Source organism: Oncorhynchus nerka, linkage group LG26 (assembly GCF_034236695.1).
Source record: "Oncorhynchus nerka isolate Pitt River linkage group LG26, Oner_Uvic_2.0, whole genome shotgun sequence".
In the NCBI taxonomy this organism is placed as follows: domain Eukaryota; kingdom Metazoa; phylum Chordata; class Actinopteri; order Salmoniformes; family Salmonidae; genus Oncorhynchus; species Oncorhynchus nerka.
In genome coordinates this window covers 13,837,611-13,860,585 of record NC_088421.1, presented here as the reverse complement: position 1 = coordinate 13,860,585, position 22,975 = coordinate 13,837,611, and the positions used below count along the sequence as shown (strand labels likewise).

The 22,975-nt window shown below is 43.1% G+C and overlaps 1 protein-coding gene and 1 long non-coding RNA gene across 2 annotated transcripts in view; one reads left to right on the top strand and one right to left on the bottom strand.

Moving 5' to 3' along the window:
• LOC115110340 (BAI1-associated protein 3-like) overlaps nt 1-21,785 on the bottom strand; it is a 43,634-nt gene extending 21,849 nt beyond the window's left edge. The window contains exons 1-2 of the mRNA XM_029635918.2: nt 13,817-21,785; nt 7,565-7,717 (exon numbers count right to left, since the gene is read on the bottom strand). Coding sequence (XP_029491778.2) covers nt 7,565-7,710 — 146 coding nt within the window. The 5' untranslated portion in view covers nt 7,711-7,717; nt 13,817-21,785. The remainder of the gene's footprint in view (nt 1-7,564; nt 7,718-13,816) is intronic.
• The window catches only part of LOC135564660 (uncharacterized), a 529,018-nt gene that overhangs the window by 436,701 nt on the left and 69,342 nt on the right, over nt 1-22,975 (top strand). The window lies entirely within an intron of this gene.

Here is a 22,975-nt window from a genome sequence, read left to right as displayed (position 1 = left end):
GTAGTGAGCTTTCAGGATGTGCGCCCCAACCACAACAGTACACTAGACTCAATCCTCGTTCTGAACAGCCCTACTTCTTCATTTCTCAAATGAAAAACATCAACCAATTTCTACAGAATGTTGACATCCAGTGGAAGCGATAGGAACTGCAAGCAAGTGCCTTAGAAATTTAGATCCACATAGAAACCCCATTGAAAAGAGTGACCTCAAATGTGTTTTTTTCCTGAATAGTTTGTCCTCTGGATTTCGCCTGCCAAATAAGTTATGTTATACTCACAGACATAATTCAAACAGTTTTAGAAACATCAGAGTGTTTTCTATCCAAATCTACTAATAATATGCATATCCTAGCTTCTGGGCCTGAGTAGCAAGCAGTTTACTTTGGGCACACTTTTCATCCGGATGTGAAAATACCGCCCCCTAGCCTAGTGATGTTTTAAGGTGTCAGCATGCCTCGGTCGAACCGAACGAGTGTGCTCGCATACTCCCTTAAAAGACATTTGCTTGAAAAACTTGAAAAAAGCGGCAATAGTACTGATTGATCTTATTCCAACATGGAGTCAAACACACTCAGCCCCATCATGGGGTTGGATGTCACAGTATGAGGTTGGTTGTTCGCTACTAGCTCATTCCTTTTGTAACAGGAAATGAAGCTATATAGGATACAGAGTATTAGAAATAACAAAGCCTTTCTTTCTTTATTCCTAACAAAATAAAGCTTTTTATACCGTGAGAATACCATATGACATTTTAAGTAAATGTGTGTGTGTGTATGCGTGTGTTTGCACATGCATGTGTGCGTGTGTGGGTGTGTGACAGAAATTATATTTGTGAAAGAGAGGCAATGAAGGAAGCTAAAAGCACAACAACCAAAAAAGCACAAAAGAGCTTGGGATGTATTATAAAGGAGTTGATAATGACAACCAACCCCCTAACCCTCCAATGTAAATCAGACGTAGCAGCTTGATTCTAAAATTGATTACATTGTTTTTTCCCTGCATCAATCTATACATAATATCCCATAATGACAAAGCAAACCAGGTTTTTAGAAATTGTTGCTAATTTTTTTATTTTTTATAATAATAATAAAACAAAAAATGAAATATCATATTTACATAAGTATTCAGACCCTTTACTCAGTACTTTGTTCAAGCAACTTTGGCAGCAATTACAGCCTCGAGTCTTCTAGGGTATGACGCTACAAGCTTGGCACACCTGTATTTGGGGAGTTTCTCCCATTCTTCTCTGCAGATCCTCTCAAGCTCTGTCAGTTTGGATGGGGAACGTTGCTGCACAGCTATTCTCAGGTCTCTCTTCGATCAGGTCCATTCTGGGCTCTGGCTGGGCCACTCAAAGACATTCACAGATTTGTCCCGAAGCCACTCCTGTGTTGTCTTGGCTGTGTGCTTAGGGTTGTTGTCCCGTTGAAAGGTGAACCTTCTCCCAAGTCTGAGGACCTGAGCGCTCTGGAGCAGGTTTTAATCAAGACCCTGCCAGACCCTGCCGCTGAAAAACATCCCCACAGCATGATGCTGCCACCACCATGCTTCACTGTAGGGATTGTGCCAGGTTTCTTCCAGACATGATGGTTGGCATTCAGGCCAAAGAGTTCAATCTTTGTTTCATCAGACCGGAGAATCTTGTTTCTCATGGTCTGAAAGTCCTTTAGGTGCCTTTTGGCAAACTCCAAGCGGGCTGTCATGTGCCTTTAACTGAGGAGTGGCTTCAGTCTGACCAATCTACCATAAAGGCTTGATTGGTGGAGTGCTGCAGAGGTAGTTGTCCTTCTGGAAGGTTCCCCCATCACCACAGAGGAAATCTAGAGCTCTGTCAGAGTGACCATCAGGCTCTTGGTCATCTCCCTGACCAAGGCCTTTCTCCCCCGATTGCTCAGTTTGGCCGGGCGGCCAGCTCTAGGAAGAGTCTTGATGGTTCCAAACTTCTTCCATTTAAGAATGATGGAAGACCTTCAATTCTGCAACAATTTTTTGGTACCTTTCTCCAGATCTGTGCCTCGACACAATCCTGTCTCGGACCTCTACAGACAATTCCTTCGACCTCATCACTTGTTTTTTACTCTGACATGCACTGTCAACTGTGGGACCTTATATAGACAGGTGTGTGCCTTTCCAAATCACGTCCAACCACAGGGGGACTCCAATCAAGTTGTAGAAACATCTTAAGGATGATCAATGGAAACAGGACTCACCTAAGCTCAATTTCAAGTCTCATAGCAAAGGGTCTGAATACTTATGTAAATAAGTTCAGTTTAAAAAATGTCATAAATTAGCAAAAATGTCTAAAAAACGGTTTAGCTTTGTCATTATGGGGTATTGATGAGGAACACATTGAATTTGATACATTTTAGAATAAGGCTGTAACGTAACAAAATGTGAAAAAAGTAAATGGGTCTGAATACTTTCGGAATGCATTGTAGGTAGATACAGTGGAAGTCTGAAGTTTACATACACCTTGACCAAATACATTTAAACTCAGTTTTTCACAATTCCTGACATTTAATCCTAGTAAAAATTCCCTGTCTTACGTCAGTTAGGATCACCACTTTATTTTAAGAATGTGAAATGTCAGAATAATAGTAGAGAGAATGATTAATTTCAGCTTTTATTTCTTTCATCACATTCCCAGTGGGTCAAAAGTTTACATACACTCAATTAGTATTTGGTAGCATTGCCTTTAAATTGTTTAACTTGGGTCAAACGTTTCGGGTAACGTTCCACAAGCTTTCCACAATAAGTTGGGTGAATTTTGGACCATTCCTTCTGCCCACATCTTTTCTATAGGATTGAGGTCAGGGCTTTGTGATGGCCACTCCAATACCTTGACCTTGTTGTCCTTAAGCCATTTTGCCACAACTTTGGAAGTATACTTGGGATCATTGTCCATTTGGAAGACCCATTTGCGACCAAGCTTTAACTTCCTGACTAATGTCTGGAGATGTTGCTGAATATATCCACATCATTTTCCATCCTCATAATGCCATCTATTTTGTGAAGTACACCAGAACCTCCTGCAGCAAAGAACCCCCACAACATGATGCTGCCACCCCCGTGATTCACGGTTGGGATGGTGTTCTTCGGCTTTCAAGCATCGCCCTTTTTCCTCCAAACATAACGACGGTCATTATAGCCAAACAGTCCTATTTTTGTTTCATCAGATCAGAGGCTATTTCTCCAAAAAGTAAGATCTTTGTCCCCATGTGCAGTTGCAAACCTTAGTCTGGCTTTTTTATGGTGGTTTTGGAGCAGTGGCTTCTTCATTTACATTTACATTACATTTAAGTCATTTAGCAGACGCTCTTATCCAGAGCGACTTACAAATTGGTGCGTTCACCTTAAGACATCCAGTGGAACAGCCACTTTACAATAGTGCATCTAAATCTTTTAAGGGGGGGGGGGGGGTGAGAAGGATTACTTTATCCTATCCTAGGTATTCCTGAAAGAGGTGGGGTTTCAGGTGTCTCCGGAAGGTGGTGATTGACTCCGCTGTCCTGGCGTCGTTTGTTAACAAGAAATTTGTGGAGTGGTTGAAAAACGAGTTTCAATGACTCCAACCTAGGTGTATGTAAACTTCCGACTTCAACTGTAGGTAGGTAGGTAGATAGGTAGATAGACAGTGCATTTACTATCTATCTATCTTCAAAGATGACACAAAAACAGACATAGTAGGCCTAGGCTACTAGGCATATAACACATAACAAAACAAAAGACAGGACAACATTGTCATAGCCTAGAGCATTGCATACAGACATTGTGTTTTCTATTGGTCGATCATTAGCCAGCTTTTGACATTCTTTTTAAATTACGTTATGGTCGACATGGCTTTGAGTTGCTGTGGTAGTTTGTTCCACTCAACAGCGCCAGTATATAAAAAGGTGTTCTTTCCAGATAGACTCTTACATGTAAAAACCATTCATCCATCACTGCTCTAGAGGATATCTGCATGGAGGAATGGGCCAAAATACCAGCAGCAGTGCGTGAAAACCTCGTGAAGACTTATAGAAAACATTTGACCTCTGTCATTGCCAACAAAGGGTATATAACAAAGTATTGAGATAAACTTTTGTTATTTTCCAAATACTTAATTTGCAAATAAATAAATTAAAAATCCTACAATGTGATTTTCTGGATTTCTTTCCCTCATTTTGTCTGTCATAGTTGAAGTGTACCTATGATGAAAATTACAGGCCTCTCATCTTTTTAAGTGGGAGAACTTGCACAATTGGTGGCTGACTAAATACTTTTTTGCCCCACTGTACATACATTTTGATTTTACTTATGAAAAACACATGAATTCCTCTCACTTCAATGTTTCGTTATGCTGACACAAATTGACCAGGTGGATGAGTTATTTTATAAAATTCACACATCACACCCTTAAAAAGATTAGATTGGGAGTACTTAACACTGTGACAACCAACTCATGTTACAATCAATTCCTGAGACAACTAACCCGTGATACAACCAACGCCTGAAACAACCAACCTCTGAGACAACCCCCCCCCCCCTGAGACAACCCACCCCTGAGACAACCCACCCCTGAGACAAACCACCCCTGAGATAAACCCACCCCTGAGATAAACCCACCCCTGAGACAACCCAACCCCTGAGACAACCCGCACGCACCTGAGACAGCCCACCCCTGAGACAACCCATCCCTGAGACAAACCAACCCCTGAGACAACCCGCACGCACCTGAGACAACCCACCCCTGTGACAACCCATCCCTGAGACAAACCCACCCCTGAGATAAACCCACCCCTGAGACAAACCAACCCCTGAGACAACCCGCACACACCTGAGACAGCCCACCCCTGAGACAACCCATCCCTGAGACAAACCAACCCCTGAGACAATGCGCACGCACCTGAGACAACCCACCCCTGAGACAACCCATCCCTGAGACAAACCCACCCCTGAGACAACCCATCCCTGAGACAAACCAACCCCTGAGACAACCCGCACGCACCTGAGACAACCCACCCCTGAGACAACCCATCCCTGAGACAAACCCACCCCTGAGACAACCCATCCCTGAGACAAACCAACCCCTGAGACAACCCGCACGCACCTGAGACAACCCACCCCTGAGACAACCCACCCCTGAAACAATCCACCCTTGAGACAACCCACCCTTGAGACAAACCCACTCCTGAGACAACCCACCCCTGAGACAACACACCCCTGAGACAACCCACCCCTGAGACAATCCACCCCTGAGACAAACCACCCCTGAGATAAACCCACCCCTGAGACAACCCAACCCCTGAGACAACCCCACGCACCTGAGACAACCCACCCCTGAGACAACCCATCCCTGAGACAAACCAACCCCTGGGACAACCCGCACGCACCTGAGACAACCCACCCCTGAGACAACCCATCCCTGAGACAAACAAACCCCTGAGACAACCCGTAAGCACCTGAGACAACCCACCCCTGAGACAACCCACCCCTGAGACAACCCACCCCTGAGACAACCAACCCCTTAGACAACCCATCCCTGAGACAACCCCACCCCGAGACAACCCATCCCTGAGACAAACCAACCCCTGAGACAACCCGCACGCACCTGAGACAACCCACCCCTGAGACAACCCATCCCTGAGACAAACCCACCCCTGAGACAAACCCACCCCTGAGACAAACCAACCCCTGAGACAACCCGCACGCACCTGAGACAACCTACCCCTGAGACAACCTACCCCTGAGACAACCCACCCTTGAGACAAACCCACTCCTGAGACAAACCCACTCCTGAGACAACCCACCCCTGAGACAACCCACCCCTGAGACAATCCACTCCTGAGACAACCCACCCCTGAGACAACCCACCCTTGAGACAAACCCACCCCTGAGACAACCCACTCCTGAGACAACCCACTCCTGAGACAACCAACCCCAATCTCCCTTGTGTATCAATAGTGTTGTGTCGCTGTAGCTCCTCAAGTCTTTTAAAGGGCCAGTGTTTGATAATTCAACAGATCAAAGTAATAATTACAAAAAATTCTGCAAAGAGCGTCACAGGTGTTTTTCTCCCTCACAAATAAACTAGGCGCCATCATTAACCATCTAGCTGTTCATATTTTAGGAGCAGGCTGTAACAAACAGACGTTGTTGGGTTGCTATAGAAACCTCAAGGTTCACATGCCCATTACTTTTGACATTGACATTCAGCTGAAGAGGAATCAAAACAGAAGCCTCGCTCCAAAGGATGACTGGAAAAACAATTGATTTATTCACCTGCGCCTGTCAATTCTGCTGTGGCCTATTCATCTGCCAATATCCTTAGGATGACAGCTCATCACAACCATCCCAGTTTGGGGTTAATCAATCAAATAAATGTGTTAATAAATAACATAAGAAAATTCTGTTGACACGTACTGGATGAATTTGGGTCGTTCTTTTTCGATAAAAGTTATGAAAAGTTCTAGAGTTACATATTAAAGATAAATGATAGACCATTGAAGTATTTCTAAGTGTTGTTCCCCCCAAAAGCAATGTTCCCTGTTCACTGAGTGTCTGACTGTGCATTTAGCTGTTGGTATTTTGGGATGTTTGATGTCTCCTTGGGGACTGATCGAGGCATTTTAGAAACAGGTCCCATCTCTGGAGTAGAGGAGAGGGACACATTAAACATATTGGGTTTGTCCAGAATATTTATAGTCCCCAGCACCAGACTAGGCCTTCTTCTCAGAGACAGAGGAACCTTTCCTTCATCCAGTCTGAATGTTCCTGTGTTTGTAGCTGTATCTGTCAGACTGACTTTCTCCCTGGCTAACCATCAATGTCACTCTCTCCACTCAAGCCATACCAGAGACTGACTGCCTTTTCAAACTGCCTATAAGGCTGACTGGAGACAGCTTTCGCTTTCCATTTTTTATAATTTGTTTCTTTGGAAGCGCTTTGAGATTCCATTTTGTAATAAAAAGTGCTATATTATTATTACCTGAGTGAGTGAGTGAGTGAGTGAGTGAGTGAGTGAGTGAGTGAGTGAGTGAGTGAGTGAGTGAGTGAGTGAGTGAATATCCATGTTTACATGCATGTGTGCGATTATAACTGCTGTTACTTCTGTGTGCCACTGAGCCTCACCCATTTGTCTACATACTCATCTCATATGTATATACTGTACTCGATACCATCTACTGTATGCTGCTCTGTACCATCACTCATTCATATATCCTTATGTACATATTCCTTATCCCCTTACACTGTGTATAAGACAGTAGTTTTGGAATTGTTAGTTAGATTACTTGTTGGTTATCACTGCATTGTCGGAACTAGAAGCACAAGCATTTCGCTACACTCGCATTAACATCTGCTAACCATGTGTATGTGACAAATAAAATTTGATTTGATTTGAGGTAGCTGGTCAGGGCAGTGTGTGAGCCTCACCCGTGAGGTAGCTAGTCAGGGTAGTGTGTGAGACTCACCTGTGAGGTAGCTGGTCAGGGCAGTGTGTTAGACTCACCCGTGAGGTAGTTGGTCAGGGCAGTGTGTGAGACTCATCAGTGAGGTAGTTGGTCAGGGCAGTGTGTGAGACTCACCCGTGAGGTAGTTGGTCAGGGCAGTGTGTGACGGGGATGCTGCTGGCTGCTGAGGCTGATGGCTCCCTCCTCCCCCTCAGAGACTGGCTCCTCTGAACCTGCCTCAGAACACTGCTCTTCAGGTCCAGCAACGTCGTCATGCTCATTCACTACCTGGGGTCACAAGGAGAATAATTCACATGAACATGAGCCTAAAACAAGTGTCAGGTTGTACCACAATGTTCAGTAAATGTGTGAAAATCCTTGTAATTGTTTATCCCAGTTTTTATTTGAACTATAGTTGGATATACAGTATCTAACACAGATGTGATATATCCACTTGAGGAGCTTCCCTTTGGCTACATAAACACAGGGTTAATCACAGTAATCACACCCTCTTAACTCAATTATACTCAACCCATGGCAGAAGGTACGTGCTATTTCTGTCCAAGGCTGACTGATATCGTATGCTGGTTGATTTCATCATATACTTGCTGGTTGGCCACTGTTGTGACAAACCTACCTGCAATAACTCTCATTAAAGCAATGCTCTCTCAAATCCTCCTCCACCGACCCCCATCTACTGTAGCAGAGAGAAGTGCTGCTAAGATAGAAGTATCATCATCACAGACGTCTAATTCATCGCTGACTTTGTTCTTAAGGGTTCTAGTTAAACTGTGATACGATGTGAGACTTCTAAAGAACAAGTCCAATGTTAGGTTCCACCTCAGTGAGTATGAGTCACTCTCCAGCCTCTGACCAGCTTGTATGGTGGCTGACACCAGTAGACGCAGCAACAGTACCATGCAGAGGTAGAGAAAAAACTAAAAGGCACTAAAAGACAAGAAATTACATGGATACAAGAGAGAGGGTTTGATTGATGGCAAAGTTTTTTCAGGGGACAGATATACATTCTTTTCATCAGCTGACAGCAAATGTTTTTCTTTTGTCACATCTCTGAGGGAAGAGGAAGAGAGACAGACTGGCAGATATGTGTTCTGCTTTCTCTCAAACAGTGAAAGTGACACATTAAATAACACAGCTAGCTAGACAATATATTTGTAATAGGGATTAATTCAATGTAACTGTTCGAGACAGATAGTGCGCTTGCCTCACACTTTTAGTTAGAATGTGAACAGTATCATCGATGTAGGTATTCATATGTCTATAACGCCTCCATTGAGGAAGGTTCTGGATTGCAGTGCCCCTTGGATATGGGTCAAAAGAGTTACTGCCTATGAATGAAATGGGTTTGAATCTCATGCCACTATTTCCTATACAGTGACACCATAGTTAAACCCACATGATAAGAAGTACTGTTTTCATTTCACACTTTCATTTCTCAGGAGAGGCTTTTGTGAGAGAGATTTGTTCATATATTGGTCATCTGTGTGCACCGTTTCATGTTTCCCCAAGGTCATTAGACACCTGATGCTGTTTTAATGGAGCAAACTACAAACACCAGATACCTGCTTGTGTCTCAGATCCAATACCTGTCTGTTAGGTATACACTTGCAGCTCTGACTAGTGACAGTTAGCAAAGCATCACAGTCAGGGAGAAGCCTTCTCCCAGGTGAGCAGCTCATTTCAATTAGACGTGGCTGGCCTCCCAACTGGATGTCACTCTGTCTCAGTCGTCAAGTCCCAGTGACAAAAACGAGTCAACGTGCCAAGGAAACACTCACAGCCAAGTGAATGTCACTCACTCTCACTCTCACTCACACTCTCACTCTCACTCTCACACATCACAGGTGCCCGAACCTTAACAGAGACTGACGGCGATGCTCAACACTGTATTTCTCCTGTGAGAAGCCAGCGAGCCCCGGCAGCAAAAGGCTCCTTGCTGTTAGGGGATGGAGGGGTCTCTATGGTAACGGTGGAGGGAGAGAAAAGGGTTGGTAAATCCAGGTAGACAGAATTCTACCGAGGCAGGCTGCATTAATAATCACTTGATGTTATTATATCAGTCTTCCCCTGGCCAGGCTAACTTATCACACCATAGCACCAATGAGGCAAAAGTTGGTCCTGATCACACCTGGATTCTCATCTCCTCAGCTTCGTATTCAATGAGGCTATAGGACTGCAAATACCCCATCATCAGACTCCCAGGGAGCCAGTATGACACAGTTATTTCCAATGCCAATTGTGATGAAGATAAAAATGGATTTATGACTCATATCTATAAAAGAAAATCTCCCATTCTGTCGCTGGGGACTCATCCTGCCGCTGATGTCATTATCATCCTTATAGATTGGTTAACCTACTGGTTAAATGACATCAGCCAGCCTAGACTGCTGCTGTAAAGTGTATCCATCAGTGGGACCCTGGAGTCTCACAGCAAGCTTTCTTTGTCTCATTTCTTCAGGATTGAGTGAACACATTCGGCCATGATATCATATTCAAAATAGAGGGCAGGAATTTTTAGAAAATGTCATTTGAATGCCGTTGTTATCAATTAGTCCACAAGTGTCATCTATTTAGCCATGTTTGGTGGCGGTCCTGCCAGTCCCTCAGAATATAGATTGTTTAAAGGATCTTCTTTGGGCCTATGGGAGATCTACTTGATTATGTGCATGGACTGTACTGTATATGGCCTACTGTGTGTGTGCGTGTGTGCGTGTGCGTGTGTGTGCGCGTGCGTGTGTGTGCGCGTGCGTGTGTGTGCGTGTGTGTGTGTGTGTGTGTGTTTTTCTTCTCTAATCCAATTTTATTTTCCACAGTTGTAACTGCTCAATATTATTGTGGTTTTGGGACATACACTGAAAAGTATAATTAAATAATAAAGATATCCACATGTTGACCTTCAGCTTTGTCATAATGTAATTACATTAAAAGACACACAAAAAACAACATCATTATGGAACAAACCCAACTAACAACTATCTATTTGATTGATGAATCCTTTGTGCATGGACCCAACAAGTGGTCACTCAGGCCCCCAGACTGAAACCTGTGTGAATGGCTCATCACAGATAATCAGGGGGGGAAAGGACCTTATTGATTTAACAAGGGCTCACTTATGTCCAACACAAACATAACAGCCATACTAGAGTCCTGGGCATTGTGACATGGCAGACAGAAGGTGTTGGGCTGGGAGCTCCACATCTTGTTGAACATGGAGAGAAAATTGCTCACATGGAATGGGGAGACATAGCTACAGTATCATTGGGATCTGTGTGCATGTCTAGATAGATAAGGGCTCTGATCCCCTCCAGGCTTTGGCAGAACCACCGGATGACAATCAGAGGTTCCACGTTAGCAGCTTATTCTCAGCAGCCCCTGTATAGCCAATGAGCCAATCTGTTAGGGTGATCAGCGGGCGCTCAATTCAGAATTGACATAAGACTGACACTTTGCATCTGAGATCGATAGGCAGTGAATATTCATCAGTGTTGGTGGGAAAGAGTCTGGGTGCTGTTTTACAGCATGGGTAAAGTCTTTCTGTGCTAGTTAGGCTATACAAAGCTACTACCTGGCAATAGAGCAGAAACTACTTAGAGAGCCACATGAAAAAGGGCATACCGCAGGGAGCAACAATTCTCTATTCAATGAGAATTTACTTTTAGGACTATTCTCTGAATACACTGGGTACATGTAATGCATTACATGATATGCAAAACAATACAGACTGGTTATGTTACGTAGATAATGAAGGTCTCCTCTTTATGCTACTCAACTCAACTCTCAATACAAACACAAACACAACCTCAAACACAACACAATATCAACCATGGTGACTATGACAGGATATTCATTATTAAATGAAAGGTTGCATGATGGTGAAGGTAAATGCTTATGAGCTCGATCCTTTACAAAAACCATGATCCTGAGTGACGTGACAAATGAATGATTCACAGCGTGTTCGTCTCTCTTTAGAAAAAGGACTGGGGAACCCTTCAACCAACATAATACGACCTGGATCCTTAGACTCATAGTCATACGTAGGCCTACTATAAGGGCCAAACTGACATACGAACACATCGAAATGATTTTACCCTCTCACTCAACCTTTTCACAAGTTGCTCTTTGGATGTTTAAGGAGAGAGAGAGGGGGGGGGGGGTGCGGGGAATAGACAGGGTTAGTCAGTGTTTTTTATAGCACCAGTAGTGCTGAGAGTGTGACTCATAGGGCTAGGCTCTAGAATCAAGTAGTCTCTAACCTGCAACAGAAGGCTTTCTCAAAGCTCTGAGGGAAGAAACTGTACCACACAGACAGATTTAAACTGTCAATCAACAAGAGAATGGAATTTTTTATAGCCATAGATGTGGGAACAACCATTCAAGTGACTGTTGTGTTTAGAATGATGTCTCCGCGACAGCGATTTCTAATCAACCGTGTTTTTTCATATCACAAACTGAAGTGACCGTTACAGAACCAAGCAATCAGACAATCACATGCCACAATACATTAGGCATAACCCAAAAATAACAGCACTATCAAACTGTGTGCTAATGTTACTCTCAATACAGCACTGTAAACGCAGTGTGCAGACATAACATGACTATTCTGTAATTGTTCTCTTTGTATAAGATTGAGAGACCTATCTTCGCAAGAGAACTCAAGGGGGACATCTAAGAATTATGTGAAACAAAATGGTAAAAGAAAATCGGATTCAGCATTTTCTGTCTTTTGGGAATTTACGATACGTGTCCAGAGGCACATTTTGTTAAATTATTTTGATTAGTGTAATATGATACAGGATTAATTACAGGCTATGAGGCTACTCATGTAGAAGAGGCAAAATTCAGTGGAGGAAATAATATTTTCTTCTTCCACTGGGTACATGATGATGAAATGCAATTCATTGTTAAAACTCTAAGTGATTACTTTCTAGGTGCAGTGGAAATATAACACCTGTTTGAGTTATTTGTCTCCTTAAGATACTTAACGAGCCCCTTCTAAGTGAACACTTAGGACCCCGCTTGTTTTTGTTTACCTCTAAAGAGCTTCGTTAAAAAAGGAAATCATATTCCTGCAATCTGCATAACAGTCATTCACCTCTCTGGTACATGCAAATCGTCTGAGTGCAGAGCGTATTGCCACAAAGACCAGGCTGATTATGCATCAACCCTCTTCATTGAAATTCACAAATGAGGGCCAATATCGCACAATTATTGGAGAGAGAGCGTCGGTACTTTCAGAAGTATTGTTAAAAGTTAAAAGGGAGGTTACCAGGAGTGATTGCTATAATGAACACACCAACCATCCCTACGTCAGGTTAGTCAGTTTCCAAGACAACTGCATGATATATACACAAGAAAGGTTCCCTTGGCAAATACATCCCTCATGCAGAAAACTATGCTTCATGACAATTTTGCAGGACTGGATGATTGGGGAAAAGTATGCTCTACAAAGGATGTGTGTAACTATGCAGTTATTATTCATTCACACATCTAGCCTTTAAGTGAAAATAATAATTGATAGACATACTTGAGTATTTAAAAAAAAGGTGTGTGCATCTCTGCCTGTCTGTTTCTTAAATGATTTCTACATACCAAATAAGAGTTTCAGTTCAGCAAGGTTGGGTTGCCTTGACCCATGCAGGGAACAGGTTGTAGCTTTTCAAAACGTATTATTGACATGAACAACTAAGATGGAACAACAGGAGGAAATCCTTTAAAAGATCACATGCAGAGTGCATGTTAGAGAACACAAGATCCTCTGAAATCCTTTAAAAGAACACATGCAGAGTGCATGTTAGAGAACACAAGATCCTCTGAAAGATAGTCGGCTAATTATAGCCTACAACTAAATGACTGAATAATATATTTGTGCGTACCATTAGACAACATCTTGTTGAGGAAATGAAATCACCCGTTCGTACTTTTTTTCTGGTCAATAATCAACCAACATATCAACCAAAAGCATCATGATTAACTAGGATTTCATTTTAAAACCGAAATGAATATTATTGGATTCTGAGGGGATGGATAAACAACTTTTTCTTAGAGTAATAAACTTAAAGGGGGACTAGCACATAAGTGTCAACAAAACGACATTCATACACATAAGCTTTACCATGGCATAAAATATTTATCTGTCAACTTATTCAAATATTCGTTGATTATGCACGCAAGTTGGTTACAATTCAAATCAACAGGTATGGAAACAATGAAATGCCCCCTCCAAAATGTTCACATATTGAAACAGCACACAATCAATAATGCAAAGTGCTCTTTTTATCTTTAAAACATGGAATAGAGATGGTATACGTGGTATACGTGCAACTAAATAAAGTTGAAATGCTGTAGATAAAGAAAAATAATGCTCACCTGTAGCTTTCTCATTCACAGTTGCGATGTGCGTATGTTTTTGCTTGCGTCTCTGAGTTCCTGTTTTAGCACAACAAAATCGACGGAAAATACGTGTTTGTCTCTTTAAGATAGGAGATAGTCATCGGCCGCAATAAACGTTAATTAATTTTATTTGTTCACAGACAAACGCTCTCATTTTTCCCGGAGATGTTTTCTTCTTCACTCATGCTATACCGGTGGTCTCCATATATAGTCACAGGAAGTCAAGGCACACTTTCCCCGCCTCGGGCTGTTGCGGAGGGATGTAAGAAATACGCTCTGTGAAGAAGAGGGTAGATCCACCTGTCACATTTAGCTAGCTCTACCTGTGTCTTCTGTCATAATCATTTGCTATAGCTTCAAAATTATACAATAATAAAGGATATTTGTGTTCAGCCAACTACACCAACATTAACATAACAGGTTATTGTTTATTTGGTACAGGGAACAGTCGATGGAATATGTACCTGAAGTCAAATATTATCAAGTCAAACTGTAAACGGGCCAAATTTGGCCTGCAAGTGGTTTTATTTATTAGACATAAAAGACTGTAAAACATCATGAAATTAACTCCAAGTGATTTACATTTTGGAAATCTGTTCCCAAGTATTCCCAAGCATAATAGAGAGACACATGTAACTGCCCACAAATGTAAGCACGGTTTGAAATGATTGTTTTAGTCAAATATTGTATTTGTTTGGGCTACTTGGGGTCAAATTGAAGTCTACAAATTATTTATAATTATGTTCCTTCCCCCCGACCATCAGCTCAAGAAAAAAAACTGACCCCCAACTGAATATAGTTGATGATCCCTTCTGTGAATGATGGGAATTCTAAATGATAGGCTATAACATGATAACAGGTAATGAGGTGGAACTGTCTGCCTCCCAATCAGATCCAAAATATACAAATTCTGGTAAAAGCTTACAAAACTCATGATATTGAAATAAATGTGTCCCTCAACTGAGTGAAGATGCCAAATAGACATTTATGGTATTTGTATTAAGGTCCAACATGGTGATTAACTTACAGGCTTGACATTTCTCAAGGTCACTCCTTGTACTGAGGCTACTGAGAAGAGGTGAGATCCTACAGAGTTATACTGAAGACATTCATTAAAAACATTGGGAGATATAAAATTGACTGTGAGTTTGTTCCCTCATAACCGAACAGAAAAAAACTGGGAGAAAAAGTGTTGCGAAATGTATCACACAAATAGCATGACACAAGGTAGGCTCAGCGATGTGCACACTATCTATGGAATAAAAATATATCTTTCAGGTAGACCAGACAATCTGACCTTAATGGCAATAATCTCCACCCGGCACAGCCAAAAGAGGACTGGCCACCCCTCAGAGCCTGGTTCCTCTCTAGGTTTCCTTCTTAGATCCTGCCTTTCTAGGGAGTTTTTCCTAGCCACCGTGCTTCTACATCTGCATTGCTTGCTGTTTGGGGTTTTAGGCTGGGTTTCTGTATAAGCACTTTGTGACATCTGCTGATGTAAAAAGGGCTTTGTAAATAAATGTGATTGATTGATTGACAACAATTGTGTGGTGTGAAAGGAGAGCCAAGAATCAGACGCAGGTTTGAAACAACTCATAGGTCTCTCAAAAACATGTTTCAAACTGTCTATCGATTGGTACAATAGTTCAATTTACACATCCTAGCATACACCCTTGGGAATGAACCCGGTCATGAGGGTCAAGCTGAAGACAATCTAGAATAACTTTGAATGGCTGTCACTCAGGGGATCAGAGGTTCCACCACCCAATGGGATGTAATATTGAGTGACACGGAAATGTACTCAATTCAATCTTTCCTCACTCCATTACATTTTACATTTATCCAGAGCATACATTTTCATCTTTTTTCCATACTGGTCCCCGTGGGAATCAAACCCACAACCATCGCTGCAGGAAGACAACTGAGCCACACGGGACCCAATGCCAGGCATTGATCTGTATGAGCTGTTAAATCAGAATGTGTGTGAACTTTGAATTTGTGTGAACTCTGAATCTCCTATACACAATGCTTAATTGGCCTGCACAGCAGAAAAGGCTTCCTGCTTGGGGGATGTTTTTCCATCCCAACTCAGTTTAGCATAGACAATAGCCACAAGCTGTTAGCTACTTGGCTAATTAAAAAAAGGAAAATACCATGTAAACGCATCATACTGTGACACTTTCTGTATTTTGAAAGTCAGTGGTGAAAGAAGTACTCAATTGTCATACCTGAGTAAAAGTAAAGATACCTTAATAAAAAGTGACTCACTTAAAAGTGAAAGTCACCCAGTAAAATAGTACTTGAATAAAAGTGTATAAGTATCTGGTTTTAAATGTACTTAAGTACAGTGGTGGACAAAGTACACAATTGTCATACTTGAGTAAAAGTAAATGCTATACATCAAATTCCTTATATTAAGCAAACCAGACCGCACACATTTTTATTTTTGTTTACAGACAGACATGGGCACACTCCAACACTCATACATAATTTACAAACACAGTATTTGTGTTTAGTGAGTCTGCCAGATAGGAGGCAGTACGGATGACAACGCATTATATTGATAGGTGCATGAATTGGACCATAATGCTGTCCTGCCTGAGCATTTGAAAGGTAACTTCTGGGTGTCAGGGACAATGTATGGGAATAAGTACATATTTTATTTAGGAATGTTGTCAAAAATATAAATAGTAAAGTACAGATACCCCCCAAAAAATACTTAAGTAGTACATTCAAGTATTTTTACTTAAGTACTTTACACCACTGATGAAAGTTCTATATCTTAAAAGCTCAATTGCTGTAAAGCAAAACATTTTGGGACTGTATCAACAATGGACTAACCTGGAGCACTGGAATTATCTTCCAATTTCTTGGTTAGGTAGAATATCCCTTCTGAAAATGAATGTTTTACCTAGACTACTTAACCCAATCCAAATGATCCCTGTCTTATTTTCCAATAAAGTAATACAATGTTAAAATGGCTGGTTAAATTCCTTTAAATGGAATAAACGCAAGCCTAGACAGCTGCCAGGTTCTATAGGGGTCTTAGATCTGCCCAATATGAGGTTTTATAAGTGGTGTGCCCACTTAAGGCATATTACTGATTGGATAACAAATGATGACTCCTCTATTTGGTTAGATATTGTGACTTCTTTTTCAAAATACCCCTTGCAGGATCTTTTATTTTTCAGAAGCTTCAAATCTATAGCTGCAACAATCCCATTACACTTAATACACTCAAAGCATGGAGATCAGTTCAAAGTTTTGAGGGAAGGTCCAAACTAACCTCTGCTCTTACCCCGATTCTTAACAACCCCGATTTTGTAACAGGATTGCTGGATGTTGGTTTTAACCTTTGGCTTAATAAGGGCATAGGCAGACTAAATGATTTATTAGCTGACAGGATTCTAATGTCATTGGAGCAGATGGTTGAGAAATATCAGCTCCCAAAGCAGGACTATTTCCGCTTTCTACAAATCAGACATATTTTGAAGAGCACCATCTTAGTTGGCAACCCTGATATGTCTGTCTTTGAAAGAATGCATTTTTTCCTCACAAAGGAAATGTCTGTAAGTTAATTTTATGATGCTTTAAGGCCCTTTTCTACTGTAGACACACAAGGGGTCAAGCCAGTGTGGGAGAATGAACTTTCTGTTACTATTCGACGAGAAGATGTGGGAGGACATTTGGAGATATGCACGGTCCTTTTCCAAATTACAAAGGTACTGTTCTAATGTCCTTCAAGAAATTGAACAAATTCTAGGGCTTGACCTAGAATTGGACTTGGTTTCTTTGCTGTTAGGTCTCCCTAGTAGGCATGTTACCTCTGTGGGTAAGAGGAGGTTGTAAAACATCCTTAACTTCGCAGAGAGGAAAAACATCCTCTTACAGTGGATTACTGACAAGGTCCCATCTTTTAAAGGTTGGCATAAGATACTTTTTCAAAGGGTTCCGTTGGAATATTTGACATGTACATCACATTCTAAAACAGATCAGTTGTACAAAGTGTGGGAACCTTACCTGAATTACCAATAACCTGATTCGTCAGCTATCATTGCTGCAAGGATTCTCTTAGAATGGTTGTTTACTTGTCTCTTGACTATACTGTGTTCAATTTCCATCTGTTTGTTAGTTTTTTTATTCTTATTTTATATTTCTATTTTTATCTCTTAATATGGAAGAAAACTTACAATAAATGAAACAAATACCAAAAGATAGTTTTTGAGTGGTATTTTGGCTCTAGTCTAATATGGGAAGGGCTGCTACTAAACCAGATATTGGCTCAGAAAAGACCATAGCTGGCTTCCTCCTTGTGAACCTATTATGCACTTGAAGGATGGCCACCAATACTGCCAGCATGACTTTTAGGGTTCCATGTTATTTGATGGTGGGCCGTATGGTGTACTGTTGTGAATAGGCTGCAGGATATCAAATCCCATAACAGGTTGATACATGCTATACCCATCTAAGAACAGGCTCTCTCTTTCCTAGCTTTTGACAGGTTTTCAGATCAGAAGCTTTTTCCCTCTGGATTGTGGAGGCTATTTTGCCTGCTTATTCAAATGCTGTCCAAGAGTCTCCTTAGGGGTTCTGAGTCACAGCATGGGTGTTACCACCTCCGGGGCACTGCTCAGAGGTGATCTGTTGAGGACATCTGTGCTGCAACCGTCTGGGCATCCATGCACACATTGTGGGGTTTTGTAATTGGATTATTACAGACTTTTAACTAGTGTACGTACGGGGCCCCAAGCCTCTGTAAGGTCTCTCCTGTGCCTTGAGAGTGAGTATGCCACATTATTCAGTGCGATTGTAGATCATCTTCAGCCTGAGTTAAATGTATTACATGTTATTCCCCTCAGCCAGGAAACCAAGATTTCATATTGTAATCAGACTTTTTGCAATAGGCCAATAATTAGTATTTTAGAGAAGTGATAAACTACATGAGAATATTGTCAGCAAGGAAAATGTGTTTTTCTTTCACACACAACAACACGATGGCAACTTCAGAGGATCTCCTTCCTAGTTTCCATGAACCAGCATGGAGCAAGTGAAAGGCACCATCACCAACAACCCTTAGCTTCCCTGTCAGATACTACACATCGCTCTCTTCCTCTCTCGTTCTCTTTTGCACACACATATTAATTACGCGGCTGCTGGGGTGAGTTGCCTCTCCACGTGCAGCAATTATTCCACACACAGTGAAGAAAAAGCTCCAGGCACCATTTCATGGCACAGGGAAGGACACTTCCCAAATAGAACCACTTAGCGCCAGCGGAAAAGCCAAGGCGCAACAGAATCTTGTGATTTGGCTGTTCACATCCATTGATCTGCTGAAGGAAAGGCAATTCAAGGGCACTTGTCATGCTCTTTTGAGTTTTAATTGACTTTTATGTTATGTGGAAGGAATTATACTGAACAACAATATAAACGCAGCACGTAAAGTGTTGGTCCCATGTTTCATGAGCTGAAATAAAACATTCCAGAAATGTTCCATACCCACAAAAAGCTTATTTCTCACAAATTTGTTTACATCCCTGTTAGTGAGCATTTCTCCTTTGCCAAGATAATCCATCCACCTGACAGGTCTGGCATTTCAAGAAGCTGATTAAACAGCATGATCATTACACTGGTGCAGCTTGTGCTGGGTACAATAAAAGGCCACTCTAAAATGTGCAGTTTTGAAACACAACACAATGCCACAGATAACTTCAATTTTGAGGGAGAGTGCAACTGGCATGCTAACTGTAGGAATGTCCACCAGAGCTGTCGGCAGATAATTAAATCTTAATTTCTCTACCATAAGCCGGCTCCAACATCGCTTTAGAGAATTTGGCAGTGCATCCAACCCGGCCTCACAACCGCAGACCACGTGTAACCACGCTAGCCCAGGACCTCCACATCTGGCTTCTTCACCTGTGCGATTGTCTGAGACCAGCCACTCAGACAGCTGAAGAAACTGAGGAATATTTCTGGCTGTAATAAAGACGTTTCGTGGTGAAAAATGCATTCTGATTGGCTGGGCCTGGCTCCCCAGTGGGTGGGCTGGCTCACAGGTGGGTGGGCCTATGCCCTCCCAGGCCCGCACCCCTGCCCAGTCATGTGAAATCTATAGATTAGGGCCTAATGAATTTATTTCAATTGACTGATTTCGTTATTTGAACTGTAACTCAGTAAAATCTTTGAAAATGTAGCATGTTGCAATTATATTTTGTCCAGTATAGTTATCACTCAGGAGTCATGTAAATAGTTTGCCATGCCTATAGCGAAAGGAGAGAGAAAAAACAGTGAGGAAGACTGTGGGCAGACAATGGCATTAACAGATGAGTTGGTTATTTTAATATTTCCCCTTTAATAATGAAAATGAATGACTTTCCCCAGTCACTGACAATTAGAGACTCGGGGTTCAGCAAGGGTTAGACTGTGATTGGACTGTTTCCCATGTAAAGATGGCAGTTGCTAGGGACTCTCCTGGAAGAAGCTAGCTAGCTTACAAAGAATAACAACAAAAAATATCTAGTTAACAGAAGAAAGGAAGACAAAATAAGGACAGAAGAAAAAGGAAAAGAAAAAGGACAACAAAGTGAAACCTCTAAAGAAACAAGAGACCATAATACAAGAAACAGCACTATAGAGAGATAGAACAACAACAACGCAGCCACTGCCAGCTAGCCTACTTCAGCAGTACTGTATCATTTGAATTATTTTAGTCAATAAGATTCCTGCTACGTAAGCTTAACTTTCTGAACATTCGAGACGTGTAGTCCATTTGTCATTCCAATCTCCTTTGCATTAGCGTAGCCTCTTCTGTAGCCTGTCAACTATGTGTCTGTCTATCCCTGTTCTCTCCTCTCTGCACAGACCATACAAACGCTCCACACCGCGTGGCCGCGGCCACTCTAATCTGGTGGTCCCAGCGCACACGACCCACGTGGAGTTCCAGGTCTCCGGTAGCCTCTGGAACTGCCGATCTGCGGCCAACAAGGCAGAGTTCATCTCAGCCTATGCCTCCCTCCAGTCCCTCGACTTCTTGGCACTGACGGAAACATGGATCACCACAGATAACACTGCTACTCCTACTGCTCTCTCTTCGTCCGCCCACGTGTTCTCGCACACCCCGAGAGCTTCTGGTCAGCGGGGTGGTGGCACCGGGATCCTCATCTCTCCCAAGTGGTCATTCTCTCTTTCTCCCCTTACCCATCTGTCTATCGCCTCCTTTGAATTCCATGCTGTCACAGTTACCAGCCCTTTCAAGCTTAACATCCTTATCATTTATCGCCCTCCAGGTTCCCTCGGAGAGTTCATCAATGAGCTTGATGCCTTGATAAGCTCCTTTCCTGAGGACGGCTCACCTCTCACAGTTCTGGGCGACTTTAACCTCCCCACGTCTACCTTTGACTCATTCCTCTCTGCCTCCTTCTTTCCACTCCTCTCCTCTTTTGACCTCACCCTCTCACCTTCCCCCTCTACTCACAAGGCAGGCAATACGCTCGACCTCATCTTTACTAGATGCTGTTCTTCCACTAACCTCACTGCAACTCCCCTCCAAGTCTCCGACCACTACCTTGTATCCTTTTCCCTCTTGCTCTCATCCAACACTGCCCCTACTCGGATGGTATCGCGCCGTCCCAATCTTCGCTCTCTCTCCCCCGCTACTCTCTCCTCTTCCATCCTATCATCTCTTCCCTCTGCTCAAACCTTCTCCAACCTATCTCCTGATTCTGCCTCCTCAACCCTCCTCTCCTCCCTTTCTGCATCCCTTGATTCTCTATGTCCCCTATCCTCCAGGCCGGCTCGGTCCTCCCCTCCTGCTCCGTGGCTCGACGACTCATTGCGAGCTCACAGAACAGGGCTCCGGGCAGCCGAGCGGAAATGGAGGAAAACTCGCCTCCCTGCGGACCTGGCATCCTTTCACTCCCTCCTCTCTACATTTTCCTCTTCTGTCTCTGCTGCTAAAGCCACTTTCTACCACTCTAAAGTCCAAGCATCTGCCTCTAACCCTAGGAAGCTCTTTGCCACCTTCTCCTCCCTCCTGAATCCTCCTCCCCCCCCTCCTCCCTCTCTGCAGATGACTTCGTCAACCATTTTGAAAAGAAGGTCGACGACATCCGATCCTCGTTTGCTAAGTCAAACGACACCGCTGGTTCTGCTCACACTGCCCTACCCTGTGCTCTGACCTCTTTCTCCCTCTCTCTCCAGATGAAATCTCGCGTCTTGTGACGGCCGGCCGCCCAACAACCTGCCCGCTTGACCCTATTCCCTCCTCTCTTCTCCAGACCATTTCCGGAGACCTTCTCCCTTACCTCACCTCGCTCATCAACTCATCCCTGACCGCTGGCTACGTCCCTTCTGTCTTCAAGAGAGCGAGAGTTGCACCCCTTCTGAAAAAACCTACACTCGATCCCTCCGATGTCAACAACTACAGACCAGTATCCCTTCTTTCTTTTCTCTCCAAAACTCTTGAACGTGCCGTCCTTGGCCAGCTCTCCCGCTATCTCTCTCAGAATGACCTTCTTGATCCAAATCAGTCAGGTTTCAAGACTAGTCATTCAACTGAGACTGCTCTTCTCTGTATCACGGAGGCCCTCCGCACTGCTAAAGCTAACTCTCTCTCCTCTGCTCTCATCCTTCTAGACCTATCGGCTGCCTTCGATACTGTGAACCATCAGATCCTCCTCTCCACCCTCTCCGAGTTGGGCATCTCCGGCGCGGCCCACGCTTGGATTGCGTCCTACCTGACAGGTCGCTCCTACCAGGTGGCGTGGCGAGAATCTGTCTCCTCACCACGCGCTCTCACCACTGGCGTCCCCAGGGCTCTGTTCTAGGCCCTCTCCTATTCTCGCTATACACCAAGTCACTTGGCTCTGTCATAACCTCACATGGTCTCTCCTATCATTGCTATGCAGACGACACACAATTAATCTTCTCCTTTCCCCCTTCTGATGACCAGGTGGCGAATCGCATCTCTGCATGTCTGGCAGACATATCAGTGTGGATGACGGATCACCACCTCAAGCTGAACCTCGGCAAGACGGAGCTGCTCTTCCTCCCGGGGAAGGACTGCCCGTTCCATGATCTCGCCATCACGGTTGACAACTCCATTGTGTCCTCCTCCCAGAGCGCTAAGAACCTTGGCGT